Source organism: Takifugu rubripes, chromosome 8 (assembly GCF_901000725.2).
Source record: "Takifugu rubripes chromosome 8, fTakRub1.2, whole genome shotgun sequence".
NCBI lineage: Eukaryota > Metazoa > Chordata > Actinopteri > Tetraodontiformes > Tetraodontidae > Takifugu > Takifugu rubripes.
The window spans coordinates 2,602,536-2,624,440 of record NC_042292.1 but is presented as its reverse complement, the minus strand read 5'-3'; the positions used below and the strand labels follow the sequence as shown (position 1 = coordinate 2,624,440).

General features: G+C 43.4%; 1 protein-coding gene across 4 annotated transcripts in view; it reads left to right on the top strand.

The window, feature by feature from the left end:
- The first annotated feature begins 6,232 nt into the window (after window positions 1-6,232).
- Window positions 6,233-21,905, top strand: part of pard3ba (par-3 family cell polarity regulator beta a) — a 121,298-nt gene continuing 105,625 nt past the window's right edge. For all 4 annotated transcript variants that reach the window (XM_011606100.2, XM_029840114.1, XM_029840116.1 and 1 more), the window contains exons 1-2: window positions 6,233-6,863; window positions 12,938-13,039. In XM_011606100.2, the coding sequence (XP_011604402.2) occupies window positions 6,747-6,863; window positions 12,938-13,039 (219 nt within the window). In that variant the 5' untranslated portion in view covers window positions 6,233-6,746. The remainder of the gene's footprint in view (window positions 6,864-12,937; window positions 13,040-21,905) is intronic.

Sequence of the window (21,905 nt, the reverse complement as noted above, 5' to 3'; positions counted from 1 at the left end):
ACCTGGCTGATTCCACCCGACACAAACCTCAACCCCCCAACAAAACCCACAAAAAAACACCACCAACAACTAACCAACCCAATAAACCAACAACTAACCGTACACTATAGGCCGAAACCTCGCAAAAGTTTGAAAAATTCTCAGAACGAGAACGCTCTCAGCTCCACGCGCTCCACTCACAGAGAGAGAGAGAGAGAGAGAGAGAGAGGAGAGGGGAGGAGAGGAGAGGAGAGGAGAGGAGAGGAGAGGAGAGGAGAGGAGAGGAGAGGAGAGGAGAGGAGAGGGAGAGGAGAGGAGAGGAGAGGAGAGGAGAGGAGAGGAGAGGAGAGGAGAGGAGAGGTGAGGTAGGGGAGAGGAGAGGTGAGGTGAGGTAGGGGAGAGGAGAGGTGAGGTAGGGGAGAGGAGAGGAGAGGAGAGGAGAGGAGAGGAGAGGAGAGGAGAGAAGAGGTGAGGTAGGGGAGAGGAGAGGAGAATAGGCATAGATCATAGAGAATACACATGATATTAAGCAAGGTCAGCTGCTGGTAGAATCCCTGCCTGTGTGAGGTACAGAGCTTTGCAGCTGGAGATCTGTTCTCCTTGATTGTGCCTCAGCGTTTGGATGAACCACCTTTGTATTGATGAGAGCAGTTAAAGCCCTCGCTCTGCCTAGAGTCTAGTCTGTGGATCCCATCTCGCTCTAAATCCCTCAAAAATAGGTCCAGAGAACTTGCAACTCCTCACAAAAGAACTTTTAAATTAAATCAATACGTCCTTTCACTTGTTGAATTAAGGGGTTACAGAGAATAAACCAAGTTGGGTCTAAATGACACCTTCCACAGGGCTGGGAAAATCAAGTACCCCACGGAAACTCCAGAAATAGCGGCACAATCACCTTGCACGGTTGTCACACGTCACTCCCAAATCAAATGGCGGAGCACTTATTGGTGTGGCTGAATGGTGTCTGTCAGAAGTGTACATTCATTACCTGTACTCTTTGTGGCGCCGGTAATCATGGTCTGTTCGCAATCTGCGACAGGCAGGGGGCCTTTTTATCCCTCAGAAACTGATCAAGCTCACATTGTGAAAGAAACCCAGTGTGACGCCGCCGCCCTCACAACTCCTGTCCACCATTCTCCTCCTTCCGCCTCCGCCTCAGCATCGATCCACACCCACTGGGGTCTGGATCGAGGTGCAGGCTTGGTCAGAGGGACAAAAGCAGACAAGTGGAGGCTGCAAGTTTAGATTCCAGTTTCAAATGAGGACCATTTGGGTGACAGGGAGCTTCATCACTCTGGACTAGCTTTCTTCAAACTGAAAAGGCTGGTTTCTATGGCACGCGTCTGTTCTCCTTTGACCTGAGTCTGCAATGCAAATCCAAGTTAGATCAATCTGTGATTGTCTGATGACCTAATTATGAGGTAATTGTTCTCGTCTAGACCAACGATCCAGCACAGGAGGGCAGCTCTTTGTGCGATTCCACTACCAGTTTGAGAATGATAATTGGGTTTTTGATTGACAGAAGACCCATTTTTGATCTCTCTCTTTTTCTCTGTCCCTCCACAGCAATGACGCCCCCCCCCCCCCCCCCCCCTCGCAGACGCCTGACCCTCCTTATGTTCATCCATGACTGGATACAGGAGAGAAATTCAGCTCACAGGCTGGGTTGTAAAAGGCCTCTGAAACCTTTAAACAGGTTAGAGGGGGTTAAGTGAAGAGGTAGAACAGTTACAATTTGTAATTAGTGCATTTACATAACCTAATTGTCTGTGTTCTGTTGATGGAGTGCCATTAGTCCTTCTGCTCTGCTGCTACAAGTAGTGGGAAGTTGAGAAGAAGCCCAGCACACATGCCTCAGCAGAAATTACCTGAAAACAACACACAGAAACGACTCCATGTAATAACGCCCAAGACATAATGTTTACGGTATCCTTCTATAGTGCAGTGAAAAGGTCATTATATATTATATATATATATATATTCATCAATACACAGGTAACACTGTCAAGCAAAATCAAACCACACCTATTGTGAAAACCATAAAAACAGCTCCAAAAGTATTTAAATGCTAGTTATTTACTATTAGTTATTAGTCATTGCTCACCACTATGGTGATGGAGACGTGGATATATAAAACTGGAACTGAGTCACTACTTCAAATGCTTTTGACCACGCTTTTCCTTTGGATCATAAAGGGTTGGTTTATTCCGTCTTTCCTGGAAGCTCAGATGGCCCCTTTCTCACTTCACCCTCTTCCATTATTGTCCCTTTCTTGTTAACTTTTGTAGCTAATGTAGCCCCATTACTGTGCAAATCAATGTTTAGCAAGCTCTTCCACTGTCATTAGGTGGGAAATGAGGTTATGTGGCCGTTGCCATGGTTTCGATGCTGCAGCTTTCTAAAAAAGATTTCCAATGGCTGACATGGTATAATGAATTTAAATTAAAGCAACTTTTTTGTCAGCATAGATTTTAATTACCTGCCAATTGTGCGCTACCGAGGGAGACAGAGAGAGAAGGAAACTGAGAGAGTGGGTGAGAAACAGGGCGGGAAATGCGGTTTATGTGCCAGCGTGCTAATCTGATCCATTAAGGCATGTGTGTAAGCGACAAAAAGAGAGTGTGAGGATGTGTGACGCTGCTACCTGCCTGGTGAATAGAAAGCCTGATTCACACCCATCAAGGAGCGCCGTGCAGTGCGAGCGCAGTGTGTTCTTAACAGCAAGCACCATCTGAGAAAAATCTAATCAGTCTAATTAGCCGTTTGCAACAGTCAGGTATGGAATGATGTCTCCTAGGCAGCTTCGGCGAGAAGACAAGTGAGAAAATGTGCTTCCGCCTCGTAAAGGGTGTGAAAATATGTGATGATGCGTTGAAATAATCGTCAGATTACGTTCCTGATTTATGAGCTCTTCTTTTGTTGGAAATAGGAGTTAGTGTTGAAGGTTTGTTTCGAATATAGCTGCTCCAAAAGTGAATAAAGAACAGGAAGTGGATATCATCCGTTATCATCAGTAAAGGAAACTTCAACAGTTTTCCAGGATTCAGTTTTGTTTTGCATGACTGATCTAATAACTAGGGTCTGTGATGGCGCCGACTACTGTGAAAGGAACCATTGTTGATGCCACACAGTGTCAGCTTTGGTCACATGCTCATTTGAGGAAAATAAGAGTTTGGCCATTATATTTAAATGCCTTTCCACGCCCGTTTATTACCACGAGTTCTTCATTTTCAAACCCCAAATTCCAAAGTACAGCAGAGCTCCAGCAGCACATCAGATAGTCCTTCCTCAGACATTGTAGAGCTACAAGCTCTCATGTACAATGCGTCTCTCCTCGTGTCCGAGATCCTGGATGGTGGCTGCTTTGCTCCGAATAACTGTGATTATTCCAGGCAGTTCTGGCAGATTTAGACACATGTAATTCACGAGTGGGCCTTCAGCTCCTTCGATTCCAGCCTCTCTCTTCTTTTCCCAGCTGCACAAGAAAGAAATGTAATTTAAAAGTGTGAGCATTATACTGGAGTTGGGAAATGAAATCCTTATGCGGAATGAAAGTTTTGTGATTACAGATGCCCTGTATTTGCATGCGTGCATGAGTGTGTGTGTGTGTGTGTGAGAGAGAGAGAGAGAGATATTATCGGGTTTTTATGTGTAATCCTCGGTACAGATTCAGGCCCTGTAATTGTAAGCGGCACAGCAGGAAGTGAAGCAAGTCTCAGTTATTGACCAGTTTCAGACTCACACTGAGTTAAAACACAGGGCTGGTGGCACCGCTGCTGAGAACATGTCAATTTTGCTCTTTAGAAAAGGGGCACTGCTAGAAGACTGAAAGCAAATCAACATGGTTATCGACCCAGACAAGCCAACCCCATAAATTGCACTCAGCGAGATGAACAAAACAAAAATCTCTGAGCTTTTATTGACAGCCTCCATTCTGTTCAGCTCGCCTTCCAGATGAGCAAAAGATTGAAAAGGCTCAGAAAGAATACAACGTGAACTTTGCAACAATGCTCCAGAGTCGACTGTAAAGTTCAGCCTCTTTGCAAGTGAGCAGTAAAGCACTTTAATGCTGCTAGCACATTTGTGTCACTGGAACAATGGCTGTCGACCAACCTCAGGTAAAGGTGGGGTTTAAAGAGATAAAGTGACATCACTGAGGCTGCAAACAGCACAACAATGCACAACTAATATTTAATGATATTTTTATATTACGTTCAGCTTAATCCAGATGTCCATTGTTTGCAATGACCTGTTGGGTTAAACTAGCAACTAGCATGGGGATGTTAGATCTGCTTCCTGTTGATGTAGCACATGCTAAATTATAAAATACTTAGTGATATCATCAGTAACCAATACTGTATATATGGCTTTAATTGATCTGTAGTCAGAAACTCTGGCATTTGAGTGTGTTTATCACTCTCCTTCCCTCTAAATAAATTAATAATTTGGAAACATTTGGAAAGGTTTGGATGCAATATCAGCTCCTGGCACTAAATGTTGTTTTGAACAGGCCAAATGGAAAAAAGAGAGCAACTTCAAGCTCAGCCAAATTGTTAATGACCGACATGGGACCGCGCTTCCTCTATATCAGGGAGCAGAAGCAATAAAGCACTAAACAAACAATAAAACTTGAAAATATTGTGATCCACACTGGCAGAAACCCAAAAGCGCACTGCATGATCCTGGTTTCAATTATGGCTACCAACTCCAGCAGACACCAGCACGTTCAGCGACAATGACTCGGCCATACTGGCTGTCAGAAAGTCTAAATTTATCTCACAGAACTGCCCTTCCCCATCACCAATTATCCACGCTTTCTGGTTAAAGAAGCGCTGCAAATTTCAGACTTCTCATTTCCAGTTTTAGCTACTGAATGGAAAAGTTCAGAAGTGAAAAAGAGACTTCTATTATACTCCTCTTGGAAGAAAAGGTGAGATGAGTGTGGAGGGCTGATGAGAGATGGCCTGTTTTAGATATGAAAGGCTGCGGAACACGGGTTTTAGATGGAACAGATTAAATGAAAGCACGACTATTTCCTGGAAAATATGTGAAAAGCCACAGGTTTGAGCATGGTGGGAAGGTGGTCGTGAAGGTGTGAGAAAACTGGAGGCTTTTTTGTCCTGTTTGACTCAAATCAAACACCAACACCCTCCAGAATTTGTGACGAGACTGGGAGGAATGCGTGCCAAGCGGCTCTGCAAACACCACACTCAACGTTTTTTCTCCTAAAACCCAGAGAATATAGTGAAAGCAGAATATTCTAATTAACCATCATCTCTTTCTTTTCTTTTTCACCCCCCCCTGCCCACCCCTGTGCCTTGTCATCCCTCAGTACTCACCTTGTTTATCAAGCGCGGTGAGATGAAAAAGCAAGCAAAGAGGCTGTTTGTCAGCCCTTCATTATTCCGTTCCGTGCATTTCGAGGAGAATTACAGCAATGGTGGAAATAATTGCTTGTGCTAATTATGAGTCCGTCTCATATGGTGACGTTCCTGTTTGATGTGGAGGAAATTCCAAAAAGCAATTCTGAGCAATGCACGAAAATAAGGCACGGGAGCGTGTCAGTGGCCATTAATATCTATAAAGGCAATTTCACAACACATAATAACCTAAACTGAGAGACAATAATGATTAGGTAATCGGGAGGCACGTTCCAGACACACGCAGGGGGATTAGAGCAGTAAGAAGTCAAGCTAATGACATGATAAGAGTAGCTAGCAAAAAATAATGAACCGAGAATAATTTGAATGATGTTTGCAGGTAAGGTTCATTCCAAAGTGATTAAAAGTAATATTTCAAAAAGGAAGGAGATATTAAGGAATAAACAGAAATTCAGGGGGCTTAATTCATACAAGTGTTCAATGTGTATTGGATGCTATCAACTCAAAATATGCAGCACAAGACGCAAATAAATAAATAAATTGCAAAATTTAGAATAGTTATTGTAATTTGGGCTGTCTGAGCAGAAACCAAGAGTCGGCACTATTTACTCTCACCGTGTCTGTGTAGGTTTTTCTCAGAAAAAGTGTACATTTTCTGCCACGGCCTAAAAGTATTGACTGTAAATTGCCTTTAATAAAGAGAGAATGATGGATGCCTGTGAGGGCCACAGCGGATTCCCAACTTTATCACCTCCGTGACACTGAAAGGGAACAAAAAAGACACGTCGACATTGCAACAGCAGCTAAAAGAAAAATCAAAAGATCAACCTCTGATAGAAAGTACCTGATCACCAAAAACGAATAAGCTACTCAACAAAAAAATGCATTTGTTCTCTAGTTTACTGCAGTTTGGGGGCAGGTTTACTTCATGCATGATATTTGCAGACATTACACTTTGATTCCAGTGGGTTTCATTAGCGTGATCATCATCAGAGGAGGCTGATGAAGTCTGAAGGTCTTGTTTGAGGTAAATGATGAGGAATTTCCTGAACTTCCACCCTCGCCGTGATTTCTTCCGGGTTCTGTGGCGGCGTGTTTGTTTGGGTGTATCAGCAGACAGATCAACATGGCACACAGGCACATTCTACGCCTGTAGACGCCTCTTTGTGTCACCTTTTTATCCACTTTCCAATGCTTCCCGCTCTTTAACCTCCAGTTTAGATCGGGAAAGACGAAGCGGCGACGCCTGATTTCCTGACCTGGAACACCTGCCCTCAGCTTTCGACGGACAGGTGCTTTCGCTTCGCGCCGGGAACGGCTCCGGGAACTTTCCGCCATCTCTTCAGGAATTGAGGGAACCTTCCCGGACGCAGGTTGCCGGTTACTATGAAAGTGACGGTGACTTTCGGGGACACCTCCGTGGTGGTTCCCTGTAAATCTGGCTGGACCGTGCGGGATTTAATCGATCAAGCCACGCGGAGGTACCGCAGGATTTTGGAGCAGGTAAACACGGAACACAGACTGACGTCTGAAAGATCGGGTTATTTTGCAGCTGAACACCAAAAGCCTCGCACATTTCTTTTCTCGCGTTCTTTTCCACATTTCAATTCCACCATAACTTTATGGGTCGTTGTGCGTCACGTGACTTTGCATCGTGACGTAGGCACTTGGAATTTCGCTAGGCGTGTATATAAACACAGGTATGCATTCATTTTTGAATAAATGTGCATTTAAAATGCAACTTTAAGTGTGTTCTTAATAATACTCTAGACACCCTGGGAAACATTTGCGAGACAAAGAAAAATGTATTGCAAATTTTTTACTTTACTGAGCACCTGGATCCTGGATGGCCTCGGCTCAGCTGGGCGCCATTCACTTTAGTAGTGGTTGTTTTCCCACAACCTTTACCACCTCTCTGTGACCACACATGCGTGCACCTGAGCTGTCAATGCTGCCCTTGTTGCTCCTTACGTTTGACCTTCTGATATCTGCGTGCATGGCTGATGAAAGGTGATCTCTTTATTAAGGTGTGCTTGATAATACACAATAGATGGACGGTCTCTACGCCAAAACCTCAGAGAAGTCATTGTTGAAATTGATAACCACAGACGTTTGGACATCGTATATCATCGTTAGTCTGGGAAAGGGAAGTTGCTGCATGTTTTGCAGAAGTAATCTCCAATATGGGGAAGTGAAAATTCAGCTCTTGCTCTTATTGATTGTTATGTTTTGGGGAAATTGGGACTGTAAACTTTAAATTACCATCCCAACCATGAAGCACGGGGCAAAAGCAGCAGGTTGTCTGTGTGTGGGGGTGTGGGAGGGGGAGGGGGGTTAGGAGTCTAAAACATGGTCACACCAACTGAATGTTGCATATTAAGAAAAACGATTAAAGTTTTCAGTTTTTGGCACTTTAGGTTTTCTGTCGGCTTGAGGTGTTTCCCAATAATTCTGCTGCCTGGTATCATAGGAATCATAAATCATTCTGTCAAGCTGACCTTTTTATTAATCAGCAACTTTTAATGTGCGAGCTGCTGTCGTGCGATAGGGTGCTGATGTATGCCTCGTCTCCACGAGCCTTAGCTTGTCTTCTCGCACAATAGGTTCCCGTTAAAGCCCCAGTATCTCAGTGGGCAGGTGGAAGTTTGCGGTTTGATGTCCGCTGTATGGCCACAGATGGGCGTACGTGCCACAGACAGGAGGCTTTGTCCCCTGAGTGATTGGGGATTAGGATTGGTGACAGGCATCCAGTTTTATCGGTTGGCTGCCCCCCTAGTCACGCCCACATGCCCTCACTGGCGAGGTGAGAGGCTGGGATGGAAAGACCGATTGGGTGCCTGGACGGCTCAGTGGGCTGCTTGCAGTGACAGAGAACACACAAAGATCTAGAGGAACACACACACCCGCAGAAGCTCATCCTGCATGGTGTCCCCTGAGCTGTCAAGTTTCTGCATCACTGACAGCTTCTGCCTTGGCCACTCTGCCCAAGAGGCCTACTGATTTTATTTATTTATTTATTTATTTATTTTTTACCAAGCTCAAGGAGGCCAAATGTGGAGTGTGCACGATTAGAATTCAGCAGGCACTTGATTGGTTTTTACAGGGCATGTTAATTAGGAGGATGCTGCCGACTCAGCAGTTGGTTGCAGCTCATGACAGGAATCAGCTCTGAAGGTGCCACAAACCTCTGGGACCAGACGTGATCTGACCAGCTGATTCCGCTTTGCCCCCACAAGCGCGACACGGTTCTCTACAGCCTGCTGTCAGCAAGGAACTGTCAGAAACTTGGCTTTAACCAGCACATGTGTGCTTGTTTTTAACGACGTAAAGGGCGAACAGGATTTTGCACGTTCGCACCACATCCAGACCTCCCCAATTAGCAGTTTATTCTAATGGGAGCTCGGCACCTGTTCTGTTGAGAAAATGTTCTTTGTTGACAAGGTTTCAGACTTGCAGCTCTAGGAAGATGAATGCTCATCAGCCTGCATGATTGCGTGTATCTGTATCTGTCTTTACTCACATTCAGGGAGCCATGACATGACTGTCTGCCTACGTGAGCATGGAACAAACTGATGCTTCTGCTTCTTTTTCAGTAAAAAAATAACCAAATTACACGGCATGCCCATTGTTTCCAATGTCTGATGTGAACTAGACTGTCCACCAGCATCTGGCTTTATCAGTCAGACAGCTAGCCCTTGCTATCTATCCCAGGTTTTGGCCCTGCAGGCTGGGTTCAGGTTTCACACTGACGTGTTGACGCCTGTTAACGTGCTAAATTAGCTGTGTTTGAGTCAGAGGAAAGCGTTTGAGTTAGGAATGTTCTGTATGTCACAGCTTTTAGGACTTAATGTTAATGCTTTCTTGCTGTTCTCCTGCATGGTGGAATCGGTTCCACCTAGTAACTATCTGCAGTAGAGTAAGGGCAATGCAGCAATTCAAATTTGAAGTTCCAGGTGGCTGATGCGATGAAGGGTTAGCATTTATGATGCCTTAGCAGATGATTCCCTCTCTTATCTACACTATCTACATTCATTCTGAGAAAGGTTGTTTTCAGTATCTGGCATTTTCTACATATTTGGATTGGAATGGATGGAACATATTCTAGAAATTGCCTCTTAATTTTGTTCTGGTGTAATTATTTTTTTCTTTAATGACTGTACTTCTGACTTTACTCCACTAATGTTATTGGTTTATTTTCATCGCCACAGAGCCTCCTCTCACTTACTTTGACTACAAGGTAGCGCCATACCTCAATCAACATGTTTGTTCAAGTGTTTTATTTTTGGTCTTGGCTAAATCCACATCATCTTCTTGCAGCTGTGTAATTAGACGTTCTTCTGAGGATCAAAGTGTGAAATGGTCCCAACAACACCACTGCCGTCACCCCGCTGAATTTAGCCCCACTAATCACCTTCCCCACACTCCAGTGGTGTCGCCTGCTCTGCTCGCTAGGGATGTTGGGAAAGGAGCGATATGCCTAGAAACGGTCGGGGGGTTCGCGGTGTCATTTACTTCTCAATCTGTCACGGTAATTCTCCTCCACTATTGACTGACTGACTTCTTCTTCCTGTTTTTTTTTTGTTAGGGTGCAGAGTTCAGGATATGAGGGAAATGAACAGGGTTTGGAGTACTTCTGAGGAGCTTTCCAGTATTTCTTTTTCTTTGTGTTGTATGTTTTACCTTACTTCTGATGATGTGAGGTAATCGCAAGAAGCGGGTCTGCTGGTTTCTGAGGAATTCACACACACACACGAACACTCATGCGATGTCAGTTGAAGCCAACGTTTGCACAAGTTCAGGTCGGACCAGTTTTTCTGTTGGGAATTCTTTGCCTGGCTTGGCTCCAGTTTGAAGATCTTGATTCATTTTGCTGTCTAAGTTAGATTTATTAGTTTAATGTAATTTAATGTTGATTTGTCATGAATAAAATGGAACTAATTTCACAGTAGCTGAAGACTAAAGCCCCGTTTACACAACCATATTTCCAGAATTCATTGTGAAACACAACAATACAAGGTACAACACACACCAGGCCAGTATATAATGAACCCGCCGAGCGCCCCTGTATAAAGAAACATGTGATCACAATGGGGGAGATGATGCCCTTACGACGGACTGCACTGAATGTACGTTTTTTTTTTACTCAGCAGTCTCTTTTTGCAGTTATTTTTCATACATTATATATTTCACAGGATCTGTAATGGCGCTCCCAATAGAGTGGGAGTAAAGAAAAACCATTCCAGAAAGGCTTGTTACTGGCTGGAAAAGAATGAAGAAAATTGAGTGATGTGTGCTTCATAACCCTCTGAGAAGATTCCAATTCTGTCCCTGTTTATATTTTGAAGTCTGAAAACAGCAGCTTGTATTGATTTAGGACCTCAAAAAAGCCCATGAAGTACAACAGAAAGAACGCTGTAAGCGCTGTGTTTCACATCAAATCTTAATATTCCTCAGAAGCAAAACTCTAAATTCTCCTACCACAAGCACCGCAGGACTGCTGACTGTCTTCTTCCGCATAACTAACCCCGTGTGGAGCAACCAGCAGAACATATTTGTGAGGTAATAGTTAGACCAGTACCTCAGGAGAGTTTTTCCCCCCATTTTTGCCGATTAGCTTCAGTTACGGCGAACCACAGCACCAAACGCCCACAGCTGGGCTTCAATTTCTAGGTTAACTGTTGGGTTTTAGATTGTTCAGGGTGTCCTGAAGTGAGTCACCTCAACATCCAGAGACATGGAGAACGTGTCCAATCAACACGCAATTGCCTTCCTGCAGTGTTGGATTGACTTTAAAAGTCACAGCAAATCAGATATTTCTGTTAGGGCCTGGCGATGATTCTGACTTTGAACATGTTTATTGTATTTCAGAAGGTACCTGAGAGACAACAGTGTCTGACTGGAACGTTTGAACATGCCGTCTTCATAGCGATTCATCTGAGTCATGATCTTCTACACTGGCATCTGAACCTGTCACGGCATATTAAATGAAACACTGCCACCGTTCCCAAAGTGCCACTAAAATGAAGGAAGATTTTTCTCAAATATGATAAACCGTTTAATCATTTATCATTTAATGAGTATTCGAATGTTTGAAAAGCATTGCCCATCCTAATTTTTTTTTTTCCCAACTTATTTTCCACCTGCCCCTTTCGGTGTATTGTCCCGCTCAGATACAGCCCTGATATGACAGGCACTTCTGAAGAACGTGGGGGTTCCATTTGTGTCCCCATGATTGAAATCCCGGGCCCTTCCAACTGTTTCTTTCATAAAAGTAGACTTGGCTCACCGTGAAAGGCAGACACCGTTTTTTTGTGCCCTGTAATTCACATTGACATGCAGCAGTGCAAAAAGGGGCTCATTCACAGGAGTGCTCGGGGACACGGCAGAAGAAACTTGCTGGGTTGCTGCCAAACTCATTCCAGGCTCCAGTTTTTCTAAGCTCCAGCTGATAATTTAGCTGCTAATGTAGTCTCCTGTTGCTTGTGACCGATTGCTCATTGTTACGGGAAGGTCCTAATGGACTATTTAATTGTGCACACATTGTAAGAAGTGATAAGATTTCCTATTTACCTCTTCAAATGGCTTGAAATAGTTGTTTAAAAATAGCAAAACATTTTAGAATGGCACAATTTGTAATGTATTTCCAATTATCTATGTTGTTATCAGTTTTATCTGAAGTTGCATGTGAAGGCCCCCATCCCAACAATGCTCTGTGCATACTGTGTCACAGAAAGGGGAAGAAACTATTCTTCACGTACTTCACTGATTTTGGGTGGGTAAATAGATTTTGGATTGCAAAAGGACGAAGCTGCATACGCACAGACACACACTCGGACTCTGTTGTTCCACTGTTTGGGGTGTGCCCCATCTCTTCCCGGTGATGGTGAAACTTGTCTGGAATGTGCCCACCCGTCTCCACAGACCAGCAAAACTGGAAATATTTCTCCTCTTCCCCAGTTCATTTACATACTTAGTTTAAGCACGTCGCGTGTAATGTATCTACTTTGGTTACATACTTGCCAACAAATGGGGAATCCTGCTGTTGTAATATGCATCATTTTTCTGCTTTTGTGAATAGGTTTTGGAGCTAGCTGAATTTGTTTGACTGCACGCACATTTGAAATGTCGCTGTAATGTTGAAAGGAGAGACACGTGGCTGTCATCACAGCAGGATGTTGGGATGTTATATTATCTGCTGTGGTTTCAAAAGGCACCCATCCCCCCTACTTTTCTGTTCCTTTTTGGTGGACCCACTTCATTGACACATCAACATGTGCAGCAGCATCTTAGGGAATCGGGCCATTTTTTTTACTGCAGCTCTTTTGGTCGGAAATTGTGGGGTAATCATAGGCATTTGCTAGGATATGAAATGGAGTCAGTTTCTTGCTCTTGTGAAGGGGCCCTCACTGGGTCCAGTCCAATCTGTCCAAACAAGTGGACAGATGTGTACGAAATTCCAATGATTCAACTAGCAAATTCACGTTGCAGTCAAATCGATGTGACAGGCTCAAAGTGTGAACATTTACAATTGTTGCATTTCCTATCCTGCTTTTAATTGGGATTTTTCTTTTTCCCAGCATGGAGAATCTGCAGTGAAGACCCACCACCTGGAGTATGCTGAAGGAGGGATCCTGGACATGGATGACATGCTGAGTGATCTGGTGGAAGACCGAGACAAGGTGAGGATGGAGGAGGAGCCGTTTGTCTAGACACACATTTGGCCAGTGTGAAGTTTGATTTGTTCATTTATTTATCTTATTTCACAATTTTCAGCATTGTGCACCAATATCGGTACAAGTGTGACAGATTAGGGCATCAAATGAGCCGTGTTACCAAAGGAAAATATCACTCCCAATGAGACTTTATTTTTCTCAGAGTCGCAAGGAAAGAGCTTTTAAACCATCCCAAAAATCCAGAATGTGAGTCAACTTGGGCCCGTATTCATAAAGAATCCTAAGAATAAAAGTAGCTCTTAAAGATGTCATTGTAAGAAATATGTGCAATGTCCATATGAATAAATATACATGCAAAATTATATATCCTATATCTGAGATGTGGCAGTTTTAATTTCCTTCATATAAATATATACCTACTATAGAAGAAAGGTTGAGAAGAACCAGTTTGCCTGCTGCAATCTCTGCTCTGGCAGGGTTGCAGCAGGTACCAGAGCTTCTCTCACTCTGCTTGTGTGTTAAAGGAGGGATGATGCACTGATTTGTCACACAACCTGCTCCCGAGTCTTCCCTCGCATGTCCCGGGACCAAAATTCCCTCTTTACCCTCCCTTGTTCTCCTCCAGCAGCTGTGCCAACAGCAGCTTTCTCATTCTTTTTTCTCGATTTTGCTGTTTTTTATTTTTATTTTTGGTCATTCTGCTAAATCAAACCGCTTCTACAAGGACAGTTATAATTGCTGCTGGCATCCGAGTCTGCGTCCACCTTTAATATATAATAAGTAAGTATGATAATAATTTTAAGTACTAAAATTACCAAGATGGCAAGTAAACATAACAATAAGGAAACTCAATATCGTAATCATCATGTTAATGAGGTACAATGTTTGTAGCAGTTAATTGAATTTTGCTGAGTTTCAGCACCATGACATTACCACATATTTTCCTTACATGTTTCTTGATGAGGTTTTGTGATGGGTTGATTTCACTGTCCATCCATTACTTGGAGCACATGTTGTTGCTTTTCCAAGACTGCGTCACACCTGCAGTAGCAGCGCGGGCCCTCCACACCTCCTCCCTGGGATCAGAGTGTTTGTCCCCTCCACTCAGAGGCGTTTCCACACACTTCCTAAATCTCTCCAAAGCTAAGACTACTTGCTGTGACTTTTTTAGGCCGCGTTAGGAGCTCTCTGGGAGGAGTCGGATCATCTTTGTAAATAAAGGCCCAGGTCAACAACATCCATGTTTTGCCAAGGCCTGCGCTGCACTTCTAAGTTTGCTGAAGTTGTTGGGATCTTTTAATAACACTTGATTCTCGCACTTACACCAGCACACGTTCTTGGCTCATTTCATGTAATACATTCTTAAGATGTGCTAATGAACATCCATGAATAAATTATCACAGAGCTTGGGTGCAGACAAACTTTAACAATTCTTTGTCAGCAATAAGACAAAATTTGGAGTTCACTCTGACTCAGGCTAACTATTGCACGCACAACTTTGTGTGTGCACATCTGTGCTCTCACAGGACTGCAAGCCAGGCGAAATTTGCCTTTTGAGAGAAAATAGGACATTCCTAAATAATAGATGTTTGTGTGTGAGCGTGCATATATATTTCAAGAACAAAGATTTCGTTTTTACGGATGATGGAATTATAATCACACGATCTGAATCTTATTTGTGCGCGAGCGGGCGGTAAATTTTAATGACTCATTTCCCAATCGAAAAGCTGCTTCCTCTCCGCTTTGTGAAAGCGGCAATGAGGTGTCCCAGACCAAAGCCTTCTGCTGTTGTTTAGAATCATTCCTGTGCAGCCTCAGCTGTGCTGAGCAAAGGTTTCGCTCCGACTTGGAACTGTCCTATTTACCTTTGATTCCGTTCTGTCAGTTTCCACCCAATTCCCCAAACGCCCTCGGTGCTTTCATCTGTTTTCTCATTTTATCCTTTTGTTTTTGCCTCTGATGAAAAGATAGCAGTCATAATAGGACAGGTACACATGATCCTCATAAGATGCCAGTCATTTCACTTATCTCCAAGCCTCCGAGCACTGCCGCTCTCACAGATTAATGAGCTGTGCCTGGCATTCTTGATTAGTACGACATCCTTTTGTTTGCCCATATTTTTATTACCTCACTGCAGCTGACAGATTCTATCTTTAGCGCTTTTCTTTTTTCCGTTATTGTGACCGGTGCTGCTTCACCATCAATCATACAGGATTGCTTCCATTGTGAAGGCCCTCTGCTGCACAGCGTGGGCTCCGTGTTAGCCCTGGATGCTAATGAGAGATAATAGTTGCTTATTTGTATGCCTGGTGGTTGGTGTACCCTCCAGTTCAGCTCTCTTTATCTTGGCCAGCCCCTGACCATTATTCAACACACATCGACTGCCTGCACCGGACCACAAGCAGGCATGTGACATCCCATGTTAGCATTACCGTGTAGGGAGGGAGCGCCACTGGTGGTTGATGAGGGCGGAGATGAGGGGGTGGTTGGGATTTGATTACAGTTTGCTCCCCCCTGCATCTGTCAAACGCATCCACCGGCGTTCGCACCAACATGCACATTTGTTTCATTCATTAGCACCCTCATCTTGGGATGGTGGCCACCAGCCTCCTCATGAATATTAACAGCAATCTGATGAATGTGAAGAGGACCGCAGGGTGTTGGCCGAGGCGTGGCCACATATACACTACGCGCACATGCACAGAAAACCGAGCACACTACGAGAGAGCACTGCTGGTCACGGTTCAGTCAATTATAGTCGGCAGGTCCCTGCTCGGCCCCGACTCTTAACTGTTGCCGTCTGGGCCCTGCAGCCCCTGCGTGACAGATGCAGTCATGATTCTTGTAGCCACTGATCTGTTTGTTAGCTCACTACTTTGTTAATGATGAGGAGAACCGGGCAGAGAGCAGCTTTTCACTGCCGTGCCTTTTTGTTTCACATTTATTGTCGGATGGTTTCCCTCACAACAAATATTAATTAATGATGACATTAGCTTTACCATAATATTTAGTGGGACCTTTGTTTAATCCCACCACTTGCAGATCAATTCACATGTTTAATTATCATGCTACAATTATGAATAATACACATTTTATTTTTTACTGGTACTATTTTTGCTGTGCAAGAGCTGATGCCTTCATAGAATTCCTGTCCTTAAAGTCAATGCAGCTGATGTTTAAATGTTCAACGTGTGTGATCATCGTCTTCCCACGCCGATCTCCAGAATAAAAATTTAATTTGGGGCGCATAACATCCGCTCATAAGTGGTCTGTCACTCCTCATTCCATGTGTGCAGTTCCACATACACTGTAACTCAGGGGTGAGGGTTAAACTTCCCCCTCCCAAAAAAACCCTCATCCTTCCCATGCATCCAAATGAGAAATTTAATTTCATGGGAAATTTAATAATAAAAATGAAATGATTTCCTCCATCTCTCTTTAATTAGCTCTTTTAATCGCTCCAATTACAAGGTGTCCATTAATGTCTATTGCAGGGAAGGCGGTAAATTTTAAGCACGCACATCCCAGCTGGTCGTTTTCGGAAATGTCAGTGCTCGATTATTAGGCGATCACCAATCATCAATCTCTTCACAGCAGTGCGATCCATGTGGAAAAAGCGGTTGGTCACATGGAAACTTGCACACACGTTTAAAGTAGGTCTGTGGTCATGAGCGTCTTTCATACCGTGGAAATGACAACTGACTAATGACGTTATTTCATTTTACACCATCTTCCGTAACTTGAACACAAATCATTTCTCAGGCTGAACAGATGTGAAACGTGTGTGTGTGTGTGTGTGTGTGTGTGTGTGTGTGTGTGTGTGTGTGTGTGTGTGTGTGTGTTACATATTTGACATTCAGGAATCATTTGGACTCCTATTTTCTGTTGTAGCTACAGCCACTGCCAGGCAGTAAGTCATCTCAAACGGTTCTGAAAAACGTGGCAAGAACGTAGGGAACAACTTTTCCTGTAGCATCCTTTTGTAAAGAGACATTGTGCAAACATGCAACTGAAGTCAGGACAATGCTTGGTGGTATAACAGGTTCAGCAGTCACCTTATATATTGATAAAATGCTTCATTTTGACACTAATATTATAATAAAATGTGTTTATTGCATTATTGGGGACCAAGAGCCACAGGCCTTACATAAAGGTTGCATACGCGCTGCATGACGTTCGGAAAGTTCTTTCTGGAGCACAGTATAAATCATTAAAAATATTACTGAATGGAGAGAAGGTGGTATTCTTAGTGGTGCTGGCACTCATCAATTACATTAAATCAATCTGGCGATCTAACAGCTCAAGTCTTTCTGAAATTCTGTAGCTTTATGTTTCCATCAGTTCCAGCTGAAGTTATTTCTGGTTATTTTCCCCGCAGTGATTAAATACATGTCAGGTGTCAGCCGTTCACCCAGGTAACAATAAAGCATTACTTAAAAATCTGCTAACCTCACTGTGGAAAGACTTTAGTGAATGGGGACGTGATTGCATGGTGCAGACATGGTGATTATTCTTCGAAGCTCCGTGTCATCTCCCTCCCTCACCCCTGTCCCCCCCCCGCTCGCCGCCGGGCCGGGGTTGTTGTTTGATTGGCGTCTGAATAGTCAAATATCTCTGTATGCTCTCTGAATGGCTGGTGATGAGAGGGAGCAAGAGGTTCAAGTGCACTGATTAGAAAATGTCAAGGCAAACCAGTTTATTTGGATTAAATGTTTCATTCATGATGTTAGAAAAACACTATCCATCCCATTCTGCGATGGATATTACATGGTTTCTAGCTTTAGAAGAAATACTAATGAAGGAATGAATGCAAAATACTTCACCTGGCTCAGAGGACACACTTGAATCCTTACAGCTTCAGGCTTTTATGCTAATATTACAAGCAAGCATCTTAGGAAATTATGTTATATTTGTTAGATTAGTGGTTTTGTTAATGTTAATAATACAGCAAATTAATAACTGCTCACTTGCTTGATGCTGAAGTGTTTAAATCCCTGACATCATGGTCAGGAGAGAATCGATTCGCCCTGGCTGTGACGTCTTTACATGTGCGTTTGCTAACGATGTGTTGTGGAGTGGTTGGATAGAACAGGTTGTATCACCCTGCTGTCTTTGAACGTCAACCACGTGCTGTGTTTTGAACAAACTTTTATCATTACCATTTCAGGCTGCAGCCGCTTCAGGTTCTGCCTGGCGTGATTTGGTCACTTGAGTTGATTAGTTCATAGCTCATCAGCGGCGACCTTGATTCAAACCTCCACCCCCATCTGAGCGCAGCAACAGCTCTTCATCTGATTATATTCAATTAACAATACCCCCTATATGCACACTCTCACACACACTTATTCATCAAACCCTGCTTGATTGTAATTACAATGAGAGAACTCTACAAAGGCTTAAGGCGAAATCCCTCTTGCTGTTCCCGCGTGCCTTTTCATTTAAATGCATGCACTTTGACTTTTCTGAAGATTGTTTAATTCCTTCAGATCATCCATTGCTCTACCTTTTTGAGTTTGAATGATGGCACATTTGCAAAGTGATTTGTCAGTTCACTGAAGCAACTGAGTGGGATTCATAAGGATAAAGCCTATTTTTCCCCACACAGGTGTGTGTGTTAGAGTGGCTGTGCTCTCCCACTCAGATGCTGGGGCTGCTAGCTTGCGCTAGCTTTCCTGTTAATCACCCCGACTGTGTGTTGCTGTCAGTGTCACCATCACTCCTTGTGTTAGCTCCTAATGGACTGAGACTGTTGGGCTCTCACCTGACTCATCTGCAGCTACTGTGGTCTGGCAGGACAAATGGAAGCAGCCTGGAGGGCCACTGAACCGAGGCCCTGTTCACAGTGCAGGTAGATCCGATTTGTCACTCAAATCTGATCTTGAACCTCGAGTGTCCGCACTGCCATTTGCAAGTGATCAAATCAGATTGTGCTGCGTTTGCGCTTCAGATCCCAATCCAGCTTGGTTGTCATGGTAACATCGTCGGCTTCAATATGCATGCTAGTACCACGAGGGGGTGAGGCTGTATATAAACGTGGAAATAAACGCGTCTTGGTGATGTCGGCCATTGTTTGTCACGCCGCAGTGACGCAACAAGCTCACTTAATCTGGATTGTACAAGCAGCCGCGTCCACACTGAAGTCACATATTGGATTTGAACCTGATTCAAAACCACTTCAAGAGGTGGTTTGAATCCCTTTCAGAAGGATTGGATCGTTAAGTTCACCAATCCAGATAAATTAGAAATCAGATTTAGGGCTGTGGCGTGAACACAACGTTTAAGTGGAAGTGTATCTGCAGATCTGAAACTAAGTGCACTTGAATTGTTTGCACATACATAAACACACTTTATGTGTATTTTTCATGATCCTGTCCCTCATTACCTCATTGATGTGACTGAAGGATGAAGCTGTACAGGGAGTACTGTATACACAAAGCCACGCACATTAGCGAGTGCTTGACATACCAAAGATCTGTTGTAAGAAAGAATACTGTTTGTTATCATCAATGGAGCCTGTACTTAAAATCCTTTAGTGTAAATAATATGCCAACAGCTTAACTCTAAAGGTTCAGAATGATTAATGGTTTGGTACAAAAGAATAAAGTATGACTCTCCCCTTTTTTACTTTGCATATCATGAAAATCTGTCAGAATATTTACAGGGCTCGACATTTAAATGTAGACTGAACTGTTCCACCTTGGTGTTTGTGCAGAGATGTGCAGGCTGATGTGCTTGCTTCTCAGGTCAGAGACAGGGGACGCTGCTCAAATCCAATGAGCTTTTAATACAGTGACACTGACAGAGCCACATGCATCCTGTCCAAATTTATAATCCAACTAAAACCAAAAGTACACGGCAGGGCTTCTCAGGTGCCAAAGGCATGTGTTGAATGGAAACGAGCTATCTTCAATGTTTAACCGACACACTGATTCAAGTGAATAAAAGACTGGGTGCTGCCGACACCTCTGCAGAGTGGAATTTTCCTCTTTGAGTCTCACTCAAATGTTGACACGGTACGGGCATTTATTTTGAAATGCACGTCTTGCACACCAGATTATTCTACTGGTGTGACAAAAGAATGTCATCGCTACCAATATATTATTTTTAAACAGCCAAAAATTGAACTAACAGTCAAGGATCAGCCCACACAAGAGAAAGGCAACAGGTAGTGTGAAAATGGTGATATTATGTTGTGAAGTCTCGAAGGCAGGCAGATGGAGAGGGGGGAGGAGGAGCCACAGACAGAAACACTGGACACAGTGGTGGACTTGAGCCACATGCTGGTTTTGTTTTAGTGACCACTTGCAATATTGCAGGAAAACTCCAATAAAAGGAGTTTTCTCATTGGATAACATTGGAAAAGAGACATCTTTAAAAATGAGGTCACTTCCTGCTACTAATGGGGTAAATTACTACTGTTTGTGATTAGTATTTTAAGGTATGTACTTTTGATGCTTGAAAAACTTTTACAAAGTGCAGAAAATAATTAAATTCCACATGATGTCAGTGCTTTACAAGTCTGAGCAGGTCTGAGGATATGAGTGATTTCAAGTACGAGCCCACTTTTAAATGGAGGTAGGGAGAAACAGAAATGATTGAAAAAACTTAATACGAGACACAAAGACGAGCCTTCCTTAACATACTTTAATATAATATCATCTTGTGGGTTCCCCCGTGTGCACGCTTCTGCTCACGTTCAGTAGGCCGCATAACCCGGAAGTAATGAGGAAAAACCTTTTCACCTCATGCAGTGGGCGAGCAACTTAAATTGAAACGAATGTCAGTATCTTGGGGGCCTGGGAGGAGCAGCCTGGAGAGCAAAACGCCACAGATGAGTGGGTGACAGTGCAGCAGCTCAGAGTTAATCACTCCCTCTATTTCTCTGTCTAATTCAGACAGGCGGAGGAGAGAGCCGCCGGGCGTGCGATGGCTACTGAGAGTAGCCGGTCTGATGATTAGACTCCAGCTACCACATACAGAGGTTGGAGATACATATGAGTGAGCTCATTTTTTGTGTGAATCTATATTTGTTGGTGTAGAGGTCTATGTCAGTATGTCCCATCCACACATGGTGCTGGTGCAAGCATCCCTCTACTAAGGTTTTGCACACCATGAAATGTTACAAAGCAGCTTCATATTTGTGTTTTTGTTCTGAGGAACTCGAGGCCAGGAGCTGTAATCGCTCACATCCTTGCCTCTTCGCTTCTCTCCACTCTATCTGCCCCTCCCGTCTTTCAGCCCCTCGGGCATACGTGATTTATGGAGAGCTTACTCTCCCCGTTTATGAGTGTGCATAAATAATAATGCATCTTGTCAGTGTGAATAGCCACTACTCCAATACCACAGTTGGTGGCTCGCTCTCGGTGCTCCCTATTGGCGCACGCGTGCTCCATCACTTTGGCTGATGAGACAGATGCAGCGACCCACTGAAAGCGAGATCCTGAAAAATAAAGTGGTAATAATGGAGACTTTTTCCAACCCTTTGTCTTGTGTGTATTTATGTTGGTGTGCTTGAAGTTAGCGTCCTTTTGCATAGCTATAACACTATTATTTGTTGGTTTATTTTTTAAATTTTAAATAAAAAGGCCCTCTTCATCGGCTCCTTTGTAGAAGTATTAAAGCAAAACTTGACTCTTTCTCCTTTTTAGCGAACACAAATGGCCAGATACAAAGAGATCTTTATTCCATTACATTTAAAGATATGATATTACAATTAAGGAACAGCATTTCCATTTCCTGGTAATGTATAAAATCGATGTATAACTTGCTTCCATCTTCATCTTTTAGTATTTCTGTGACTGTTAATATCTGACATTTCAGCAATTTATATAGCATTATATGACAGCAAGGTAAATCTGACCCAGTAGAGCAT